This window comes from Sceloporus undulatus, chromosome 3 (assembly GCF_019175285.1).
Source record: "Sceloporus undulatus isolate JIND9_A2432 ecotype Alabama chromosome 3, SceUnd_v1.1, whole genome shotgun sequence".
Lineage (NCBI taxonomy): Eukaryota > Metazoa > Chordata > Lepidosauria > Squamata > Phrynosomatidae > Sceloporus > Sceloporus undulatus.
In genome coordinates this window covers 128,643,387-128,667,246 of record NC_056524.1, presented here as the reverse complement: position 1 = coordinate 128,667,246, position 23,860 = coordinate 128,643,387, and the positions used below count along the sequence as shown (strand labels likewise).

Genomic DNA, 23,860 nt, shown 5'->3' with positions numbered 1-23,860 from the left:
TACAGGTTTTTAACCATTCCATCACACTCAAAATCAATGCATTTTGTTAGGTGTAGTGTTGCCAGGATTCCAAAACAGCAATAAGGGACAGTCAAAATTCATGATATGCTATGTTGACAAGCAGGAAGGAGCTATTAACAAGTGCGTGTTCTACCTAAATACCAATGGAAAGTACTGATTACAGTTAATTTAGGGCCAAAACAGGCCAGCAAAAAGCATCAGCTTCAGGATGGTATGGGGGTATGTAGCACATGCCCTGATGCCTCCCCCAAGTCAATGTCATGCCACACTGCTGACCACACAGCAGACAGCATCACTCTGCGGCATGGCATTTTCACACGCTGCACCACAGAAATGCTGAAAAGACTCTGCCATGGCAGAAAGAGCACTTATTTTCTGCCTCAAAAAGGAGCAGCTTTTTGTCACTTCTTTCCCCCAGATTGGAGCTGTGGCATGTGGTTGCCACGGCCCCAATCTGGCGCTCAAAGGGGCAGTATAGAGCCACCCCTTTATGGATGTCTGTTTCAGCCCTTAGCTAATTAATTTATCTTTGTGTTGTTACACACCGCCATAAAGCTCCCAACAATACTAGGGTTTGGGAGTGCACACCAACCACACGCTCCCTAACCCTAGTACGTGTGCGGGGTGCCATCATTAAGCGGCGCTGTCCACATGGCACACGTAATGATGATATCATGCACGTGCCATGTCCAAAAGGCGCTGTGCACGCGTGACGTGTCCGCGCTGCTCCAGGCCACTTATGGCATGGAAAGGAGCTCCTTTTGGGTCCCCACATCATTGGCGTGGCAACCAAACGGCCGTGCCAATGATGCAGAGGAGAAAGGGGCAACTCTTTTTAAACCATTTGAATTTCATGATAGTAAACAGTGAAGAAAAGTAAATACAGGCCACAAAAGCTAGGAGTGCATGAAGCCCTGCCTTAAACTATACAAAATAGGGACACGGTTCCTTCCACCATCTGCATTCCCAATTACTAGCCGTCCTCACATCTTGATGATTTCCAAAATATGATAAAGGTCAAGAAAAAAGAGCAATAGTTCATGATAATAAACACAAAAAAATAGTTGTGCATACTGTTTCATTACTGGCTTTTTAAATAGTTAAAATAAGAGAGAACAACATAATATGATTTCTATAGTCACAAGATTGGATAACTTGAAAGATTATCAAATAATGTTAACAATTTGTGATTCCTGTCTTCAGCTACAACCCTTCAACTTACCAATCGTCACATGTGGCCAAAAGTACTTTGAGAGCGCTGAAAATATTTCTTAAAATGTTTGTGTCAGTCTGCCATACCATCATGTTCCTGGTAGTGGGAACATCATAATTCCATAATGAGGTAAGAACTGCTATGTAGCATTTCAGACAGCTTAAACTTTCTCATTTTAGTGGTGAAAAGGTGTTTTTGCTCTTACAGCTATGGGGATCCATTCTATCCCTTGTAGAATAACTGGGACAACAAAAAAGGTACATACATATAAAGTGCAAGGGATAAAAGTAGGTGTCAAATCCATCTTAAACATATTCCCCCTTTGTAACATCAAGATGCTTTGCCCAGAACCTACACAAAGTGTGTATAATTCTCAAAGTAGTCACTTTCTGTGACATCACTAACAAGGTATTATGAGTCAATTACACACAAGCTATTCAAATTCGCCCTTTACATGCCCATATTTTCAAATGGTTTGCTTTATGGTAGTACATGCTACAATTCCAAAATATGTGGTGAAATTGTCAAGTGATACCAGTTGAAGGCCATTATTGATAGAACAGATTCCTCTTACAGATGAGATATTATTGACCCCATGACTTATATGCATATGCAACAGTATGTATTTTATGCAATTGTTGTGGATTTTTGTGCCTTCAAATTATGCCTATTGTCTACACTTCTTCTGAGCCCATTCCTGTTATTTGCATGTATGCATTTTCTGTGGGCCTACACGCAGCACCTTTATTATATTTTTGGCTGTCAATCAAGGATGTAGACTGTCATGTATCCCTCCCTACAGGTAGCATGGTACTTTTCTCCAGTCACCTACTTTTGGTCCCTTTGGTTATTTGTATGCTGCAGTTTCCTGAAACAGGGGCTTCTCTTTTCTCCACCCTGCTTGAAATCTAGAAGGACCAAGGCAGCTTCTTAATGTAAGTGTCCTCCATTCTCTTGGGCAGTGGGTGAGAGGAGAAAGCATTAATAACAGGGAGAAGCAGAAGGGTATGATGCCACTGGGATGCTGCCGCTCCCTCCTTGCCAATGGAGAAGGAATTTGGCATATTTCCTCAAGGGACCTTTAACCATTTAGATGCCCTTGCTTTAGAGGAAGGTGAGTGGAAAACTGACTACCAGTTCAACAGCTGTCCAGTATAAAAAAAAAAAAATTTGTTCTAAAATTCCAAGGAAACTAGGAAAACCCTATATGTACCTAAAACCCAAGAAATCTGTTAGCAGTGATGCCCATTTGACCACCCTCTGCCTTGCAAAGGCATTCAAAGAGGAAGGTTCCACCCCCCCCCCCACCCCAACCCCCCCCCCCCCCCCCCCCCCTCAATCATCATACACATCTTGCAGATTATGATAATAAAAAGTGTGCTACCAATTGTCTTGGACAATTTTTACACACACACACACACACACACACACACACACAGATGAATACATTTGAATCAAGTATGGTCAGATCTACTTGCATTTATCAGGAGAATTTTCATTGTGTAGACCGCCCCTAAATTGTTTGACTGAAATTAGTGTTTTATTTACTAATGATATCACGCTTCATATCTTCTATCAAGTATTTTATTTATTCATTCATTTTCATTTTACTTATATTGCTTTCACGAAATACATTCAGTCCTGATACCAAATCCATAAAATAAACCCTTTCTGTTGACAGAGGGTTAAAAAACAGATCTAGGCCAATATCTAGCCCACATCTACATAAGTTTCAGCATGGGGATCCTGTGTGAAATTTGGCTTCCCTAGGAATGGGAAGAAAGCAGAGAGAGACTGGCTTCTTTACTTTACTGTACTGTAGTTTATAACTCCACCATATCGCAGACTCTTGATATGGATAACAACAGCAAATTCAGAATGCAAAACAAACCAAATATAAAATTGGGATTAAAAATCTCCATTATGGTCTCCTGTCCATCCCTGAACCCTTTAAGCCTGAACTCTGAGGCAATATAAAATCTGAGAAATCCATTTTTTGATCAGAACTCATCCTACATTTTGATGTAAACCCACAATGTCTATTCAATCCACTTTTTTTTTTAACCAGGCTATCTATCTTCATATATCTGTTAAAAAATAAACACTTTAGAAAAGTTTGCCTTTCTGGTATTCTTTTAGAAATTCTTACTTAACATAGGGTTGCCATAATTGTCCACTAATACCTAACACAAACAAACAGGCAAGTGATTAAATATCATACTACCTCAACTACTGAAAAGAATAAGAATATGTGCCCTCAGAATAAAAAGTTCTTGCTGCTTGTTGACTAATGACCCTGATCCACCTTTTCCCATGAATTCAGTCTCAATATATTTTTGAATCTGATTTTTGTGTTCATTTGTATGGTGTCACTCTATAGAGGAGGCATTTCCAACTTATTCAAGCAACACTATATAGTTAGCAAGGATGGCCAGCTGATGACTGAAAGCTAGAAACAGCTCCTAAAGCACTCCCCCCCCCCCCATTGATTCCCATGCCAATTTTTAGAACCCAAAATGGAGCAAAATGTTCATCCAGTTTTATCCTTGTGGAAATATAGACATTAAACAGAGGATAGAAAGTTGATTTTTAAAAATAATTTCTGCCATTACTCATTTATCCCCATTACTCTTTCCCATTACTGTTCCCACTTCACATTACTTTTTGATTTGTTTGATTGTTTGATTGATTGATTGATTTTTTTCTTTGCTTGTTTCTTTAGAGAGAAAACGATCCATCTAAAAATGCAAGAAAAGGGTATGCAATTTGAAAATATTCCCTCAACATGCCCCCCCCCCCCATTTTAATCCTCAAAAATGAAATTATCACACCAGCCCCGTGTCTCACAGCTATCACATTATTGGGGAGCGGGGAACCATAGCACACCACTTTGAAAACATTTGTTATCACACCTCTCTACTTTCCCATGACTGCACCGCTTGCAACATCCCCTCACCCTCCACCAATATGATAAGCCTCTTCACTTCATTTTCAGCATTACAACCATGAGTGGCATGATCCTCCCCCTCATTATACCAAAGCAGGCTAACCCCATACCTTCTGGTTTACTTATTTATTTGTATTTTTGCTGTGTGTTGTGTAAGTATGGCAAAAACAATTAAAAACCAATTTTAGTTTATTTTATCATTTTGCCGTAAGGATGCAAACACAGCGAGGATTAAAAAAAATTAAAATTGATAGGCACCAAGTTAATTTGCTATGGAATATCGAGACAGGGAAAGAGGAGAAGAATCAGGCTCCATCCTACCATGTAACAACTGTAATGCTGGAATTAAAAGGAAGAGGTGTTTCACACCAAAATACCTGTGTTATAATAGCGACACTGAGAGCTCATCGGCAAGTTTTATCTATCAATGAAAAGGCACATTGCAGTAACAGGGCAGCAGAAGGATGGACACATCATCTGATAAGTACCAAGCAAAAACACTTCTATCCTGTTAAAAGTCTGCTTTTTAGCTTTGCGTGGTAAAGTCCAAGATAAAGCACAATGAGCCCAACTTGTTGCATGCAAAAAATAACAGTGTTACTATTGTTATTGTGTGACTTCAAGTAATTTCTGACTTATGGTGTTCCTAGTAAACCTAATTTATGGCAACTCTAGTAAAGTAAACCTATAATGGGGTTTTCTTGGCAAGATTTGTTTGGAGGAGGTTCAGCATTGCCTTCCGCTGAGGCTGAGAGCATGTGACTTGCCCAAGGTCACCCAGTGGGTTTCATGGCCAGACTGGGAATCGAATCCTGGTCACCAGAGTCATAGCCCAACACTCAAACCAGTACGCCACAACTTTACAGTATATCACAGCACAAAAAGAGGGTTATGCTTTTATTATTCCCAAAAGTATTATCATTCCTTGTCATCTGTTACATCCACATTTCAAATGTTGCATTTCTTCTTTACATTTTCATGCAGTATCCTATCTATGTTCGGTCTCAGGTGCTCATACCAGTGCCCTTATTGCTAGGCACTGCAATCTTTATTATGAAGAGAAAGACCATTTATAAGAATAGCTAGTTTATGCAGCAAGACACACTTCTGGTGACAGCACTACCTGGAGAAGAAATAACACAAAGTTGGCTTTCCTAACATATTGCATAAAGCTTTAAAGCAGTGGTGCTGGAACTGCTAAATATTTAGAAAAACTACCTATGTAAGTTTCCAAAAGAAACCTCACTGACTGAATATAGTACATGACAGATGTGGTCATGAGGGACTGATTAAATCTAGCCAAAAAGGGCTCCAGTATTTAGGATTAAATTGTTCATTACATTCCCATGGAGAAACTAGCATTTATATAATTCTATGGTTTTAGAAAAACAGGTTAAGTTTCTGTCCCTTGGGATCTCTGGGCAATTTGAAGCATAGTAGCAGAGTTCGCAGTGGTGAGTTTAATTCTATATGCTTCCTGTTTCAGGAAAAGTAAAATTACCACACTGTAGCACACAGACACAACAAAGTAGCACCACTGTAATTGAATGGTATTGCTGTTGCTTATTCATTTAAAGAATGGGATTTGCCCTTCTTCATAAGGGCAGATACACGCTACTCTCAAAAGCTTTGCCCAGGAAGGAGTGAAGAGAGTGATCGGCAGCTCAGCGGGGCTGGTATTTTCAAAACCAATAAATCAAATCTTCTATCAATATATATATTTTTAAAATACATAGTTCCCAAGCTGGGCTGCCGCTTATGTCATCAATGACACACAGATGATTGACATGCCTTTTGAAGTGGCGCAAACTAGTGGGGATGACAATCTTGCCAAAAAAGGAGTTATTACAAGGGGATAATGGAAAGGTCTGCTTTCATAGTGGGAACGACAGACCTTTTGGAATCGATCCACCGAAATGGAGCGAAGGCGAATCGCAAACCAATTTAAATGTAAGTGGGAATGGAGCCTAAGACTACAAATTGCTATCAGTTCCAACTATACTTTGTACTGCAAAAACAGACTATCTCTTGATAGTTGTTGGTACACTAACATCCAAGCAGAAGACCACAGTAGACTGGAAAACAGTACCACTCATCTCTATTTAGAAGATTTTAGGAAAAGAAAAGATTTCATTGTGACCTTCAGTGGGTATCTTAACAAAAGTTCTCTCAAGAAAGGAATTGAAATGTAATCTCTAGAAGGACCATAGATTAAAAAAGCACTCACCAAGTCACATGCTTGAAAACCCCTATGGTTTACTTACTACAAGTATGAACTTATGACTTAGCCATTATTGCTTTTTTATAACAATAACAATAGCAATATTAAGTACATTTCATTAACGCTTTACCACTGAACTAAACACTCCCAAAGCAGTTTAAACGCCTTCCTGGACAAAGTTTTTGAGAGCAGCGTGTATCTGCCTCTATGAAGAAGGGCAAATCACATTCTTTAAATGAATAAGCAACACCAATAGCTCCATCCTAGGGAATCCTGGGATTTGTAGTTTATATGATCTTTAACCTTCTCCACCAAAGAGTGCTGGTCCCTCACAAAACTACAAATCCCAGGATTCTGTAGGATGGAGCCATGGCAATTTAAGTGGCGTCAAACTTCATTATTTCTACAGTGCAGATGTACCCTATATCTTTTTGACTAGATTCTTTTCCATAGGGTACTTGATGATGAAATGCCTTAATGTACTGAACTGTTTCATTTTTAGTTAAACACCCCATACCTAGACATAGTTGCTTTGAAGTTTACAATAATGCAATAGGAACTGATGGCTAGATTTCAGGAAGCACTACCAGCCCTAGTCAACACAGTTCTTTGTGTGTCAAAGTTTTATATCCAGATTCTCATATCAGTCTAAATACTGCTTAAAATCGATCGATACACAGACTTAAACATGCAAAGGTATGCTCTTTCATTTTTACAAAATCTACTATATAGGCAAACTATAATAATCATGAATGGGCACTAACATAATCTGAGTGGAGCTCAACATTAAAATTTGGTCTGGTCACGACAAGCACCTGCCACCCATATTCACAAACTGTCCCCTCTCCTTTGTGTCTTTCACTGGATATAGTTTTCTGTGATACTCATACTATACCTAAGCACTTGCCTCCCAACCATACATGACAAGCCTCATTAAAATAACAATTTCAAATCAAGTTTTAGAGGCCCAAGACTAACCATGATCCATCCATTCTGGCAGGACATTTAACCATAATTAGTGAAAACCAAGAAGGAAAGAACAGAAATTGTGTGAGGGACGGTAAAACAGCATGCAAGGCTATGACGTCATTCCCAGTCCAAGATAATTTGGCGCTAAAGTCAACTCTCTGTATCCACAGATCCTTTATCCACGGATTTAACCATCCACGGCTTCAAAAAACTCAAAACAAATATAAATTCTGAAAAGCAATTCTTGATTTTGACATTTTACATAAGGGACACCATTTCACTATGCCATTGTATTTAATGGGACTTGAGCATCCATGGATTTTGGTATCCACAGGGGGTCCTGGAACCAAACCCCAGCAAAACAGCCTTCAAGCCACATTTAGTCCTAGGGCTACACTCTGTCTACCTTTAGTATTGCGGAGGAAATGTCTCCTGAAGCCTGTCTTTCTCACTGCTGGGCAGGAAAACAGTGCAGCGTAGACAGCATTTCCACACAGAACACTCTTGATGGTATCTCAGGTCACAGGTATCTAAGACCCGATACAGACAGGCCATTTGTGGCAATAGTAGGACTCAATTCAGTGCAGCATTCATATACTCCGAGCCCTGCTATCAATGCCATTATGTCAGAAGGCTGCGACTCCATCCATATGGGATGCAGCTTCATGATGTAAGGGCACCCAAGTGCCCAAATGGCTCTGGGCGGAAGAGCTGTCATGGCACAAAAAAGAAGCCATCTAGAGCGCTTCCTTTTAGACAGCACGTCTGTGCTGCAGCATGCAAATGCTACAGCACAAATGTGGGACAAAGATGGGCGGCACTAAGATTGACTGAAAAAATTACTCCTCCTTGAAGTTCAAGTTAGTTTTCAGGTTTATCTGGAGTTTTCAAGGTTTTCCAAGAAGTATCATTTTAGCATGCTGGTTCTATTCTAACGTTGTCTTATTTCTTCATATAATGAAGATGCTAGAAAGTCGCAGTGTGCTTGCTCTTTTTGTTTAAAAAAAAATCCCATTTACTTACCGAATTCCCTTTCATAAGAAATTATTCAAACATTAGTTATTTGTTACAATACTCTTGAGAATTACAAATACCAAAAGAGCATAGAAGAGGAGTATAGAAGAAAGAGGCAGAAATTAAAGAGCTTATTCTTAGGAATCGTGGCAAATGTGAAATTTCTGAACTTCATACTGTCAGCTGTTTGAGATATCTAGGCTGAAGGAGAAAAAAACTAAGCCTTTCCTGAGTTATGGTGATCTAAAGGACATGTCTTAAAGAAGCATTCCAAAAACCGGCTTAATTCCTAGTGTGAACAAGGGTATTGAATAGAGTCAGAACCAGAAAAATATATTTTTTGCACCGCAGTTATCAAAGGTGAGAGCCAACCAACAGAGCAGAAATCTCAACTGGCATCAGTCTTCAGCATAGTAAAGATGACAGAGGTGGCCAGACTGAGGGTTGGGCTGAGGGCCATGGTTTTGCCCCAGTATTAGATGAGAAGTACTAGAGGAACCACTTGCATAAGAGCTGAGAGACCTTCTTACTCTACCCTGTTGAAAGAACAAGGGTGGACTTTATGCTCACTCAACCTGTCACTGCGATATCTTAAAGCTCCTGTATGATCCTGGCCAGAATCCTACAGCCAGACTGGCCAGTGATCATGTCACTAAGCAATTCTAGGAGCTGTAATCTAACTTTTCCAAGCTCCTTCTGAAAACAATTGAGCTGTCCTTCTGTCCTCTATAAGATTATACCATAGGTTGTGGTAAAATAGTTGTTTCAGTTACAACGTGACATAAATGCTTTTTGACAAAGATCGAACAGAGGCAATGAGGTTTTTCACAGTCTTACTGATGCATGTGTAAGATTTCAGATTATAAACATTTGTTTCAAGAAACAGGAGAATAAAAGTGAACTGTTTATTTAAAAAAAGTCATTTTATCCATTTCAAGTAGATGGTGGCCTAAAGACAAAAATGGTGGTATCTTCCATGTAAACACTGTTCAATTCAAAGAACATTATAGACTCAACAACGTCTCTGTGGCTAGTCTGCATTTCAACGCCTCCTCTGGAAGAAAAAAACAACAACTACAGGTTGCATCTCCTATATCTGGAATTACTAAATCTTAAATATTTCAAGATCCAAAACAGACCACATGGGTGACTGAGATAGTGATACCTTTGCTTTCGGATGGCTCAGTGTACACAAACTTTGTTTCATGCACAAAAGTATTAAAAGTATTATGTATAAATTACCTTCAGGCTATATAGTGTGTATATAAGGTGTACAGGAATCATAAGTGAAATTCATTGTTTAGACTTGGGTCCCATTTGCAAGCTACCTCATTATGTCTATGCAAATATTCCAAAATCCCCCCAAAATCCAAAATCTCAAACACTTCTGGCCCCAAGCATTTAGGATAAGGGAGACTCGACCTGCATAAAACTGCAAGCATGTTCCAATGTGTACTGTCAACTTAAATCTAGGAAGCTAGTGAAGTTCAGCTTGTTCGCTGTTTGAGTTGACCATCCTTCCCAAAATCTCCTAGCACAGTCAAGAGTTCCCCACACCTAGACAGACACGCTTCAATAGATGAATCAATATGAAAATAAGCAGAAAGTTGTAAAAATTGCTATCCTAAATGAATAAAGGGTTTGGATGGGGTGAAAAGGAAACACCATTTAAAATAAGAAACACATTCTTCAGCACTGCAAATTCTGACCATCTACAACTGCAGATCATTTGAGCATCCAAATAGCCAAGGCACCCCTGCATTCCAAGTTACTTTCCAATGTAACAGGAAGTACTGTGACAAGAGAAACCTGGGTTTTGCTTCTTTTCACTGTACCAACTGTTAAGTGGCATTATATAACCTTCACTTTAAACTCTGAAAGACCAAAAGAGAGCGAGAAAGAGATAAGTGCTATAATGTAGTAAGCAATCAAAAGCCATAAGTCGGAAACAACTTTAAGGCACTCAACAACAACAACAACAAAGTATTTTCTGGCGACCTTTAAAGAAAATTCATAACAGTATCAAACATACTTCTCTGTGTGTGTCTACGCGCACCTTCACGTTGCCTATGAACTTACAGTGATACCATTAATTTCATAGAGTTTTCTTAGGCAAGGAATACTCAGAGGTACTTCTTATTCTTCTATAGCATGTTATTTTTACTTATGCATCTGAGGAAGTAGACTGAAGTCTACACAAGCTCATGCTGCCAACTTCTTCCTTTCAGTTAGTCTCAAAGGTGCTACAAGATCTCTCTACATACTGATTATATTTATATAACTTAATGCATGTACCCAGAGATATGTAATCCACACTTCTAAAATGCACAAGGAAACAAAACTATTTCAAAGGAATTTTTAAAAACATGTGAATTACCAAATAATCAAATGCATTAACCATTAGGGAATATGATTCAGTGATATATGAGCAGCACACTTTAAAATGTAAAGTACTTTTAAAGACTTTCCCTCCAAATAAGTACAAAATGTCTTGTCTCTGGACTTTACACATGCATAGCATTTTTGTTGTTATAAGTTACTGTAAAATGCTTACAAGTTAGTCTGTTCAAGCATATACCCCTAAGCGTTAACTTCCAAGATAATATAGATACACCAAATATATTAAAATGTTTGTTGTGGTTTTAGTTTCTTTTCTTTCCCACTTTATTGCTTAGCAAGATTTTGTGAACACACATGTATACTTCTGGCTTTGGCAGTTAGAAGCAAGAGAAGTAATAAAGCAGAAGGGCTTCATTGTAGCTTTCCAATCATTTTGTTGGTTTTAGCCAGTTTGATTTCAGTCCCAGCTACTATAACGCAAAGTGAATCTTAAAAAATTCTCAGAGGCTGTTGTCACACTGCAGAATTAATGCAGTTTGACACTGCTTTAACTGCCATGGCTCAATGCTATAGAATCCTGGCAACTGTAATTTGTTGTGGCACGACAGCTCTCTGAGAGAAAAGGCTAAATATCCCACAAAACTACAGATCTCAGAATTCCAGAGCATTGAGCCATGGCAGTTAAAGCAGAGTCAAACTGCATTAATTCTGCAGTGTGGATGCAGCCAGAGCAATCTTTGCCCAGCCTACACGGATTCTGATACATCACTTTAGCTGAAATGGATAATCATTTAATGGCTGGAAGAGGAAATAAGTTGTCACAGAAGTCTCCTTTACTGTTTTGCCACCACTAAGTAGTACAATAAGGAAGATGCATCCAGTTTCTTGACTGACAAATCAGTTCTTCTATGAACATAAAGTTGTACCATTCTCTGTATAAATTTTACACAATATTTACAAAAAAATATGCTTGGCTTTTCACCACCTTCATATTCAAACGCAAACTGCCACGTGCTTTCACTAAAACAAAAGGAAAAAATCACAAATTTGGCAAAAGTAAACTTTTACAAAAGATCGCACAATACTTCAACGCTAATAAACTGCCTTAAAAATAAGCCCATTGGTTCCAGTAGAAGTTAAATTCATGTGAATGTACTTGTGATTTAACTCAAATAGTCTCCAATGTGACCCATACAGGAATAAACCATATGAGGGTTGAAAATGATAAGTGCAGTCCTATACCGCTAAGCCAGGGGCATTGCTTATTTTACAGTGCTTGCACTGAGAAAATAAAAACTAAAAAATAAGATAAAATTAACCAATGGCATTGGATTTCACATTCCCGACCATGAACTGTTAAAATACTTTTTACTACAGGATATTAAAATTATATCATAAAATAAAATAAAAATGTACCACTGCTGTACATCCAGTGCTTTAGTGCTTTACATATGCATGGAAACTCTTATGAGGTATGAAGGCAGAAGAACTGGGTCTTCACTGTTGCCCAGAAAGTAATCAGCAAAACTGGTAGGAAACCCTTCATTCTCCACTAAGTAAACTCACCACTAAATTCATAGCAAAGATGACACAGCCCCCAACTCACTTCAGTAGTAGTAGTGCTGGCAATAGTAATATCAGTAATTGGATTTATGCCTAACTTAACTTGAGTGAGTCAGATTGATGAACAAGGGGGGGAAATCACAGTGAAAGATGAAGCTCCTTATTTCAGACACATTCAGTCATATGTTATAGCTGAGTTCTATCAACTGACCCTGATAAAGCACCATCAGATAATTAACAAACAAGAAGAATTCAGACACATACTTGAATGTGAATCCCACCAAATTTCAAATAAATCAGACCAGGATTAGGTTAAAGGAGCCAAATTTCTGATGGATGAAAACTGCCTGGTCCCATTCGTTCAAATTAAATCTTAAAAATATTTTCTATTTCTTTTAAAGATGTGCCATGAAAGAAGAAAACCTTCCTTGTAAAAAGCACTAAAGAAATACCTCCAGCTTGATATTGATAATCAGGTTGATACTGAGGAAGGGAGTTGTTTGCAGACCACTGTTGTCACATAAGGAGACATTTAAGCAACCTAAAACCTGCCTCTAATTTATGTTTTGTCAGCCCATATTATATTACTATTTCAGTAGGCAGAGCTAGAGATTACTGGGGCAGTAGGAGGGGATCACTGTCCATAAACCAGACTTGCGCCATGAAAGGTTTGCATGAACATATTTTTAAAACCATGAATGGAATGTAAAGCAGATGGTTCAAATACTGGTTTTAAATAACCAATGATTAACAAAGCTAATTTGATACCATTCGTACCAGCCTTGTGGTTTCAAACTGTTTAATATTTTGGAGTGACTAGTTCCAGTTATTTCCTACTATTTTTGCTGCCTTAAAAATGTTTTTAACATTGAACTCTTCTCTTCGTACAGGAAAAAACAATATGTATATCAAAGACAAATACTTCTTGCATGTGTGCTTAAACCTGTGATAGACTAGAAAACACGGTTATAGTAACTTTATAAATCAATAAAATAACTCTGAAGGAAAAACAACCAAGCTTACATGATGCATTTTTTCCACTTGTGTCACAGGTTACAAATCATACATGAGACATATGCATTGTACTTCAGACAATGAAGCAGCAGAATCTGGAATGTTATATCAAAAGTACAAGTGGGAAAAAGCAAACAATACAAGACCAATAGAACAAAATAACTTCATTAAACAGCTACCTCCAAATGTATGCCACACCATTTATCCTCACTGGCTATGTCCACATTCAAACAAAACAAGCGTTTCACCATAAATAATCCAGAATAAACTCCACTATTAATAATTTTAATATTTTTGTGTCTCACAATCATAATGAAATATAATTGTTATTTTTTTCCTTCTGAACTTGTAACTATAAAAAAAATGTTCCAGTATTGTCTCAAATATACTGTAATCTCTTTGGACCTAAATATCAATGCGTACACTATTCAAAGAGATATATTCATTAGAGGTGCAATGGTATTAATTAATATTTGGTTGTTATGACTGGATATAATAGCTTAGAAAAATACAATGTGAGTCACAGAAATAAAATGAAGAATGACCTCAGATTTATGTTAAAAGTTAAAACAATAATTTTCCACTTTTGTATTGGCAGACAGTGTTTTGTCTCAGGATATCCTAAATATTGGTAGTACATGTTTCTCAAAATTAGATTTGCTTTTTCTTTTTTGAAGGAACAAATGGAGTGTAAACAGAGAATGTGTACAATAACATCTCTTGGGAGTTGATGTCATTAATAATATCTGTCCCTATTCCTGATACAAAATGATGAATATAAAACACATGACTCCAACTGATGACTTGAATGGGTCACGAAATAATTATACAGCCAAGCCTTTCACAAATCTAGAAATATATTGAAAACACTGAGGGTCTGATATAAGTATATGTTGAGAAACCTGTCCACTGCAAAGCTAAATGTCAAAGTGAAAACTGAATTGTATATCAATCTACCTCAGAACAAGCCCAGATTAACTCAATGGGGCTTACATTTTAGTAGACGTGTATAGGATTGTACTGGAAATGTTTAATTAAAATAGTATTCACTTTCTAATTTGCATTCTGAATTCAAATGGAATGGATCAAAAAGGGAAGAAAGCTATATAGTGCATGGATAGTGTATGTACTGTTAAGTGCTATAAAAATGAAGAATGGTGATTATGATTAAGTCCATACTCTATATTTTGAGACGATATGTTTTTGAAACCACTTATCTTTTGAGTGTTTCCTTTCTGAATTATCTCCTTTGCCCATAAATCAAGCAATACACACAGATTTGGGGGTTAAATATCAGTATGTATGTTGCAGAGAAAACAATCAATCCAATAAATTATATAAGTTTGACTGTCACCTTCATAAAGGAAGGCAGTTTAACATTAAACAGTGAAAAGCAAGAAAATTCATTCAAGTATTTCATTTTGGAACTCTGTTTGTGTATACACTCCGAAAAAGAGAGAGAGTGAGAAAGATATGCTTTTGGCTTCTTTTGCAGTTTTACAGTTTCCCAGCTGAACTAAACCCTAAAAACTGTTCCTGTGACCTACTGATATGCTGTACTCCCCAAAAACATTAGTTCTCATTCTTACATAAAGAACTTGCAACCGTCACTAGCAATTCCTCACTTTTACTCTACTTGTCAGTGTACTCACTGAACAGCATCTTGTAAGATCAGCAAAAGGTTAGGGAACTAATCCATATTCATATGGGGTTTGATCCAAAAGTACTTCCATTTTCTTGAAGATTAAAGAAGATTGTGTGGCAGCAGGACCCACAAAAAAATTGAATTAGGAAATCTAATATTCAAAGCAGTACAAGTTTAGCTGCATAACACACTGGGGCTTGTTTCGGACATCATTCAAGAGAGCTGACAGGTAGCCTCAATCCACAACCTAATTAAATCAGAGTATTTGGATTTAGGAACTTAACCGGAGTACTTGCACTAGTGGCATCACTGGGACTACAATCCCCTAAACACACGTACTGAGGAATAAGTCCAATCAAACACAATGGATATTATTTCCAAAGAAGTCTGCATAGGACTAGACTGTAAACTGGCTTAAATCCCGGTGTTTTAGCTTGCATGATATGCAGAGTGACCTGGACACTTGACTTTTGCCAACATCCAGCCTGAATTTTTCATCTTTGTACCTTACTTGTTCTCTTGCTAGTCATCCTTTAACTCCTACACATTATTTTTAAATCAGAGGAAGCCAACTCTGTGCCAATATTGGTTGGACCAATAAATTGTATCCACAGGTTTGAACCATATTCAGTACAGAAAAAGTAATGAAATTGATTAATTCTTATTAATAGAAGAGGGAGACCCAACTTCAATAGTTTAACATGTTGCACTGTTGACAGGATTTTATTTTAGGGGCAATCCTGTATCTACACCTTTTACTCCTGAACTGTTACATCTAAGTATTTAGAACTGTGGAACATATAATTCAGACGTACATGAAAACGAGAAACATAATACACAGCTGTCATAATAAAATATACGTGAAATATGCTGACAGTGCTCCTAGTTATAAATACATTCTAACTGCAACTGATTTTCTCTGAGTAGCACTTTATAATATTAAGAATATAATCCTATTTTAAAACAAATATAGCGGTGAATCATTACACAGGGACTTCAAATGTCCAAGTGCTTTGCTTCATTAAGATGTGATCATTTGTAGACACTTTATTCATAACCCACATAGCTACCTTTTTCAAGAGGAAATGTCACATTTTATACAGACACAGAGCTGTAAATACTTCATATCAATTGATGACTAATGAGTCCAAACACTAAAGAGGTACCAAATTAGATTATTATTCACAACAAATTAATAGCGTTCTTGAAATGCCATTTGATTAAACAGTATATTAGCCTTGACTAAATAGTTAACATTGTCATTTCCTTTAAAAGCACAGCACCAAAATAAGATGTCGTTCAAGGTTGTCAGCTTGCTGAAACATACATAAAACAGGGAGTTTACAACTGTTAAGCAACGTTCCTAACCCAGCAGTAAACGCTAATATCTTATATATATATATATTGTGCATAACGCAACCAAGAGATGAGAAAGGATTCCTAATACAATAATAATATTTATTGTATACCGCCCTTGGCAACCAATCCGGGCGGTGGTTAACAACAGTAAAATATAAAATAGACAATTAAAAAACTTCCCCCCCTTAAGACAATATTAAACAGTATAAACAGATTAGTTTCCAAAATGAAAGGAGATTTTCAGGGAAAGCTCTCTGTATATATGTGTGTGAGACAGAGAGAGAGAGAAAGAGAGGGAGGTGGGAAGGAAAGAAACCAAAGACTTAAATGTATCTAAATTGGGAGAAAATTTTACAAGAATGCACATGCATTAATGAAAAATACCCTAATTTATTGAAAAATCACTTGCTTGTAGCTGCTGACTTAATTTCAGCCAACTTAATTTCTTAGTTTATAGAAAGTGCAGTTTATCAGATTCTAATTTGTCTTCAATCCCTCTGTGTGGAATTGTAACAGAGCAAACAGTCACAATTATAGGAAGGTGTAGACTGCCTCTAAGGTTGCTTAACATACTTACTAGATGATTAACATACTTACTAGTAAGGAAACTGCACATTAGGACTTATAACCGAGGAAAACATGTATAGTATACTGCATGTTCCAAAATTATGCCACAGGTCTGTGGAAGTGCAGGAGCTTGCCCTCAAACACATAAACAGCTCATATTTAATAAGAGCACATATTAAATGCCCAACAGCAGCATTTTAAAAAGGGTTGACTAGTGCATGAAACATGCTTATAATGAAACATGCTTATAATATTTTTGCTGCTGATCTTCTTCAGCACTTGGTGCGTCCAACTGAACATCCTAACCCTACAATATCTGCACTGCAAACTAAAAGAACGCTACAGTATTTCGTGTCTCGCCCTTTAAAAATCACTTAACGTATTCCAACTCGCTTTAATGAGATTGAAAGAACACAGACATAGCCAATTACAAAAGAGGGGGAACAGAAGGCAGGGGTTAATGTCCCCGTGTGCTACTCTCTCTTAAAAACTTGCAGCGAAAACAAAAGTAAAACAAAACCAAATTATTAATTGTTAGGGACTTTTCATCAAGTAGGGAAAAGCATAAATAGCAACAGTTGAGCCAAGCTATCTTTAAAGTCCCATACACAGCTGTTTGGTGACGATCCTGGGATTTCTTCCTTTTCTTTTCTTTTTACCCCGATGAACCTAAAAGTCTCCAAATACTCTGCTCATTAGGCCAAAAACAGTTTCATTTTTGTTTCAAACTAATGAGTACAAATCCTCCCCCACACACCCCCCCAGTCCTAAAACGAAAAGATTCGGCGCTAATGCCCTCAGACTTGAACTTCTGATTCTAAAGCAGATTGTTGTTTCAACAATAGGAATGGCTCCTTTTGTCAGATTTTGTCTCCCTCCCTTTGCTCCGCCGACCCCTCTCTTTTGCCAACTGGAGATTTTCACAGGATTCCTTTGTCTGGGTTACTTGACCCTCTAGAGGTGGGTAGGAGAATGGGGTGCACAGATGTCCTGAAATGTATGCCTGAAGGCAGAACTACTACCCGCTGCCTCCCAACATGGATCCTTGCCACCTGTGTTGTAACAAGCTGTGCTGTAACACAGAACAACCCACTCAGACAAATCTCTCTTCTTCCCCCCCCCCCTCCGGTTACCTACTGTCCAGGTGGCAGAAAGGAGGCGCTTCTTCGCTACCTGGTTCCCAAATGCCCAACTGCATGTACTAGTGGGATCAAAGGGATTATGCACTGGCTCTTGGGCTGTCTGCATATGGTCCAAGGGACAACAAGGCATGAAAAGTCAGGTGGCAGAGAAACAAACAGTTCACACAAATGGGCATCTCCTGACAAAACCCTCCCGCAGTTTTTCCTCACTTAGCAAAGTGTTTGCCATCTGACCGCACCAGTGCCATATAGTCAGCCCTTGACATATACTGGTCCCAAAAAGTCTGATGCCATGAGATAACTCAAAATCTCTGATTAAAACCAGCACAGGCTTCTAGCAAAAATCAAGGAAAAACAGAATTTTCTCATTTGGTTGCAACTGAAACAATCCTTCCCAAAACTGGAGGTTTGGCTGCTCTTGTACATTCACTGAAAAGGGACCCTCCACAACTTCTTATGCTTATATGCATCTACTTGTTAAATAAAGTATAGTCCTAAAATAATGTGATGAGAGAAACAGAACTAAAAGGAGGAGGCCTGCTTTCATCACAGCATCCCAACCTGTTTTTTTTCCTTAAGAGGACCTCTCACTTTCCTTTTTGATTCAGATAAGCTGCAAGCAAATCAGGATGAAATAGACGGTCCTGCTTTTTACTGTTTGGTTTCAACAACTTTTAAGAACTGTTAAACTGACAGTGTAGGGATAATTCAATCAGCCACTCTCTTAAGACCTCATATATTATTGTTTGATTAAGTTATGTCAGCTCAAAGAAAATTCATTTGAAACTAAATCTGAATTAATGCAAACAAAAACATGAAAGGCAACAATCGGTTTCTTAAAAGTGAAGAAGGAGCAAGGCTGTGTGCAAATTTTGAAGTCAAGTATTATTACTGGGATGCAAAATATATTTGAGACTGTGAGTTGTTGTTATTACAACCTAATTAATTATTTAGGATATAATTTAAACAATATGGATATTTGTTTTCTATTTCATAGAGAGTACATCTTTATGTAACTAGAGTATCAGTAACTATTAGCCCTTGTTCCTGGAACGTAGTAGCCACTTAAATCTTTAAATAAGTGGTCTTACTTAGCATTCTTACCTACATAAAGGTTACGTTGCGTGCCCCAAAGTTTGGGATTATACTCCAAGACTCTGTAAAACTGGAGTTCACACCAAATAAGTATTTGCAGTTGTTAAAGTGACAAATTGCTAAGCAAGGTCAGGAAATTTATATAAGAGTTCAGAAAACTTATTTATATCACTTTTTCTGGAAAGTTGAAATCTACTCTTTCATCATCACCTCAGTTTAAATCCATCCTGATATTCATGAGGTCTCTTTTGTCCTTAACTCAACTGTTCCACAACACCCTTCTCTCCAATCATATTCACTATAGTAGCATAAGGTTTCACTTTCGGACCACTCAGTGGGTTATCAGCTGGTTTGCATGGGAGGAAACAATTTACGAATGTTACATGATGACACCAAAGTGTCTCTAAGGAAAGAAATCTTTACCTAGAGATTCCCATATTAGCCCACACCAAAGATGTAGATGGTGGATCAAATGCCTTCTATTGAATTAATACATCCCACACCTTAAATTATGAGATGATTTCGTCTGAAGACTCTTAAATTAGACTGATCACCACACATCCCTGGACAACAAAAAGGGATAAACCGAGTCCTGCTCCTTTTATGGTGCATGGGATACCAAGAGCGGTACAGAGTCTCCAATTATTACTGTCTTCCCTTCAAGCACTAGAGTCCTAAGGAGACCCTGGCATCCATAGGGCCCACTTGCAGTGCCTGGAAGGATCCTATTGGGACTGCACTCCTGGTCCATACTCACACTCCCAAACACACACAGCATGGCCAAGAGTAAATATGTACTCAGATGTGTGTCCTGTCCTGAGAAGTGAAAAAGAACAGGCACTTTCTTCTCTTCTTTATCCCTGTTGACTAGTTTATATCCCCTTCTTTTCTAGCAGAAAGGGGAACAGTCAGAATGTGAAAGCTGAGAGAAACATTTGATGCATTAAAACAAAACAAAACACTAAGCCTTACAGTCAAAAGATGAGTGACGTCTCCCTCGTACCACTATGCTGAAATGCTTTTAGAACTTAACTCAGTCCTGAAACCTGTTGTTTTCCACCGTCACCCCCCCCCGCCGCCCAGTGCCAGTCTAGGGTTCCTATATTCTGTTTACTCCAATTTTAGGGAGCACTCTGCTGTTTTTCTCAACACCTGCAGGCTTGAAAAATGCTCCTTCGCAGCTGCAATCCTGTCTTTCTTTCCTCCTTCCTTCCTTCCTTCCTCCCCTCTTCCCATCATTGCTGGTCCAATAACTTTCTAAGGCCAGAATACACCATGCACCCCCTGGGCATCACCCTCTAGATACCAAACCCAGGCCTGGGTCTTCACTTCCATATGCAAAGTAAGCAAAGGGATCTTGCAGCACCCTGGAGACTCATTGAAAGATAGAAACTGGGAGCATGAGCTTTCCAGACTTGAGCCTACTTCCTCAAATGCGTGGGGTGCATCTGAGGAAGTAGGTTCAAGTCTACCAAAGCTTAGGTTTCCAGCTTTTCTCTTTCAACAAGTTTCAAAGGTGCTGCAAGGTCCCTTTGCAGACTGGTTTTCCAAACTAACAGGGTCTTTGAACAGTAAAGCCGGACACTCTTGGCTTCCCAAGGCAGGCTGTTAAAAGCAGCACTACTAAGTGGCAAAAGAAAGAGCCCCTGTGCCAATAGTTGAATTCAAAAGTACAGCTGTTTAAGTCTGGGGGATCGATCTGCAAAGGGATCTTGCATCAACGTTTAAAATACATGAAAGAACTTGGCAGCAGGAGCTTTGGTAGACTTGAGTCTCCTTCCTCAAATGTGTGTTGTTGTTGTTGTTATGTTTATTTGTATCCTGCTCTTTCCCCAAAACTGGGACCCACATTGGCTCACACTATTTAAAGCATCTGGGGAAGCAGACTTAAGCCTAAGAAAACTCATGCTGCCAACTTCTTTCTTCCAGTTAGCCTCAAAGGTGCTACAAGACAATACTGACTAACACGGCTATATCTTTGAATTCTGTCACAATATTCCAAAAAGAAAATGGAAAAAGAACAGAAAGGTGATACATTCCGATAGCTGCTTTCCTAAACTCTCTTCCTACTGCATCTGAGGACGCACAGCCCTTTTATATTGGGGAGCATCTCCCACTCAAACAAGAGGGGGTCCCCAGATGCAAGTGCAAACTAGGCTCTGCCTGCTAAGTCCCACTCAACTTTTCTGAGTCCTGGGCGCTTATGTGTTTGTGCCAGGCATGGAAATACATGGAGAGGCCCATTGGCAAGGATGCTCCCATGTGTGGGGTGGAAGATGTGCCCAGAGGGGGCAAAGCCTAGGAAGCCTCCATAGCCTCCCACCACCACTGCCACCTCAACCATGTGTTTGTGTGGGTGCCCAGTGGGTGTGTGGGATTTGTTTCCATCTTCTCCATCTCTTGAGGTTTTTAAATAGGGTCTGGATGGCCACCTGTCACTGGGGGTGCTGTGTGTATTCCTACATGGCAGATTGAGGTTGGGCTGGATGGCCTTTGGGGGATCCTTTCCCACTCTTCCATCTGGCCCTCCGTCAGATGAAGTGCTTTGAGTGTGAGTTGCTGCATGGCAGAAGAGGGTTGGTCTGGATGGGTGGAGATCCCTTCCCTCTTCTATCAGTGGGACACACTCCCTCAGAGAGTGGTGGAACCTCCTTCTTTGGGGGGGGGGGCTTTTAAAAAAGGGCTGGATGGCAATCCGGGGGAGGGGTGCTTTGACTGTGAGTTGCTGCATGGCAGAATGGGGTTGGGCCGGATGTCCTTTGGAGGAGGGACTCCCTTGCCACTCTTCCACCCGTCCCTCTGCCAGAAGGAGTGCTCTGATGGTGAGTTGCTGCGTGCCAGAAAAGGCTTGGGCTGTCAGAGGGGGGGTGGTTCGAGTGTGAGTTCCTGCAGGGCAGGAGGAGGCTGGTCTGGATGGCCTTTGGGGTGCCCCGTCCTCCTTCCTACCTGGCGTTGGTGCAGTCGTTGTAGAGGGTCTCGAAGTCCCTGCGGGAGATGAGCTTGCATCGGTTGACGCCGGGCTGGATGGCGCCGAGGCCGCGGAGGATGCGGACCTGCTCCACGTTGCAGACGACGGGGGGTGATCTCGAGGCGCTTGAGCTTGGTGTAGACGGTGTGGAGGCCGCCCACCAGGTGCTTCAGGAAGAGGTCGAAGGCCTGCGGCAGGCAGATCAGCTCGGCGCCCTCCACCGTGAAGGAGGCCACCTTGGCCCCCCGCAGCTCCACCATCTTGCACTCGTTGTTCTGCGGGGTGTTCTCCACCGGGGACGGCGTCGAGTAGACCGGCTTCCCGGGAGCAGGAGGAGGAGGAGGAGGCGGAGGAGGAGGAGGAGGCGGAGGAGTAGGGGCCACGGATCCCAGGGCTGCGGGGCTCTCCCCGCCGTTGCTGGAGGCGGATAAAGGCTCCGGGCGGAAAGCGGCGGTTGCAGCGGGGCCCGTCGGGGGCTGAGGCGGCGGCGGAGGAGGAGGAGAAGCCGAGGAAGAGGAGGCAGCGGAGGAGGCGGAGGGGGTGGCGGTGGTGGCGCTGGAGGTGGCAGCGGAGACCGAGACGGAGAGGGGCGGCGGAGGGGGCACCGCCAGCTGGAGAGGAGCCGGGAGGGCGGCCATGGTCACATCAGACGGAGCCCCGAGGAGAGAAGCAGCAGCAGGAGAAGCCGGGAGCCCCCTCCAGCCCTCCAGGCCCCCAGAGAGAGGTTCAAGGGGGAGAGAGAGGGTTAGGGTTCCTCTTGAGGGAAAGAGTTACAGGGAGGAGAAAGAGAGAGAAGGGGGGTTAGGTCCTTCTTTAGAAAAGAAGTGTTATTATTAGTATTATTATGGAAAGGGTTAGAGTTATTCTTTCTTTTAAAAAGAGGTGTTACTCCTATTTGTAAAAGAAGATGAAGTTCAGGCTCTTCTTTATAGAAAGAGTTGCTCTTCTAATTTTAAGAAGAGGAGGGAAGAAAAAGGAGAGGGCTGGGGTTCTTATCCTCTAGGAAAAAAAGAGTGATTCAAACGGAGAGGAGGAAGCAGTTAGGGTTACTCTTTATCCCAAAAAAGAGGTGCTGCTATGATTTTACAAAGAGGAGGGCGAGGGGAGGGAGTTGGGGTTGTCCTTCGCAAAAAGAAGTGCCCTTTTTAAAAGAAGAAGGGGGTTCGGGTTATTCTTTGGGGGGAAAAGAGTGATGTTTTAAAGAGAGGAGGGAAAGAGAAGGAGAAGTTAAGGTTATTCTGTAGGAAAAGAGGAGGTAGTTGGTACAGTATTATGCTTTATATTTAATAAAAAGTGGAGGAAAAGAGGGTTATGCTTTAAAAAGAGGAGGAGGAGAGACGGGGAGGAGGGGTGTATTTATCCTTTGAAATAAAGAGGACGAAGAGATGGGAGTTGTTCTTATTAATTATTAGTATTAAAAAGTGAAAGCAGTGATGGGGGGAATGGAGGAGGGGGGGTTATTATCCTTTTAAGCAAAGAGGAGGAAAGGATGGGGAGGGAGGGAGGGAGGGAGGGGTTGGGGTGCAGAAGGGACCCCAAAAGTGTCCAAAGGAGGCGGGCGGCGGCGGCGGCGGCGGCGGCGGCGATCCTCCTGCGATGGCTTCGGGCTTCCAATGCCTCCTTCTCCTTCTTCTTCTTCTCCTTCTCTAGCGCCTAGTTGCGGAGGTCTGGCATGGAGGCAGAGAGAGAAGGACAGAGCGAGGGAGAGCTTCTCCTCCTCCTCCTTCTGCTGCTGCTGCTGCTGTTTCTGCTGGGGCCTCGCGGGCTCCGGAGGCGGAGGAG

General features: G+C 40.3%; 1 protein-coding gene across 1 annotated transcript in view; it reads right to left on the bottom strand.

The window, feature by feature from the left end:
- Window positions 1-23,556, bottom strand: part of DACH1 (dachshund family transcription factor 1) — a 425,175-nt gene extending 401,619 nt beyond the window's left edge. Inside the window, 2 exon segments of the mRNA XM_042460363.1 lie at window positions 22,057-22,187; window positions 22,189-23,556. Coding sequence (XP_042316297.1) covers window positions 22,057-22,187; window positions 22,189-22,716 — 659 coding nt within the window. The 5' untranslated portion in view covers window positions 22,717-23,556.
- Window positions 23,557-23,860: the final 304 nt, after the last annotated feature.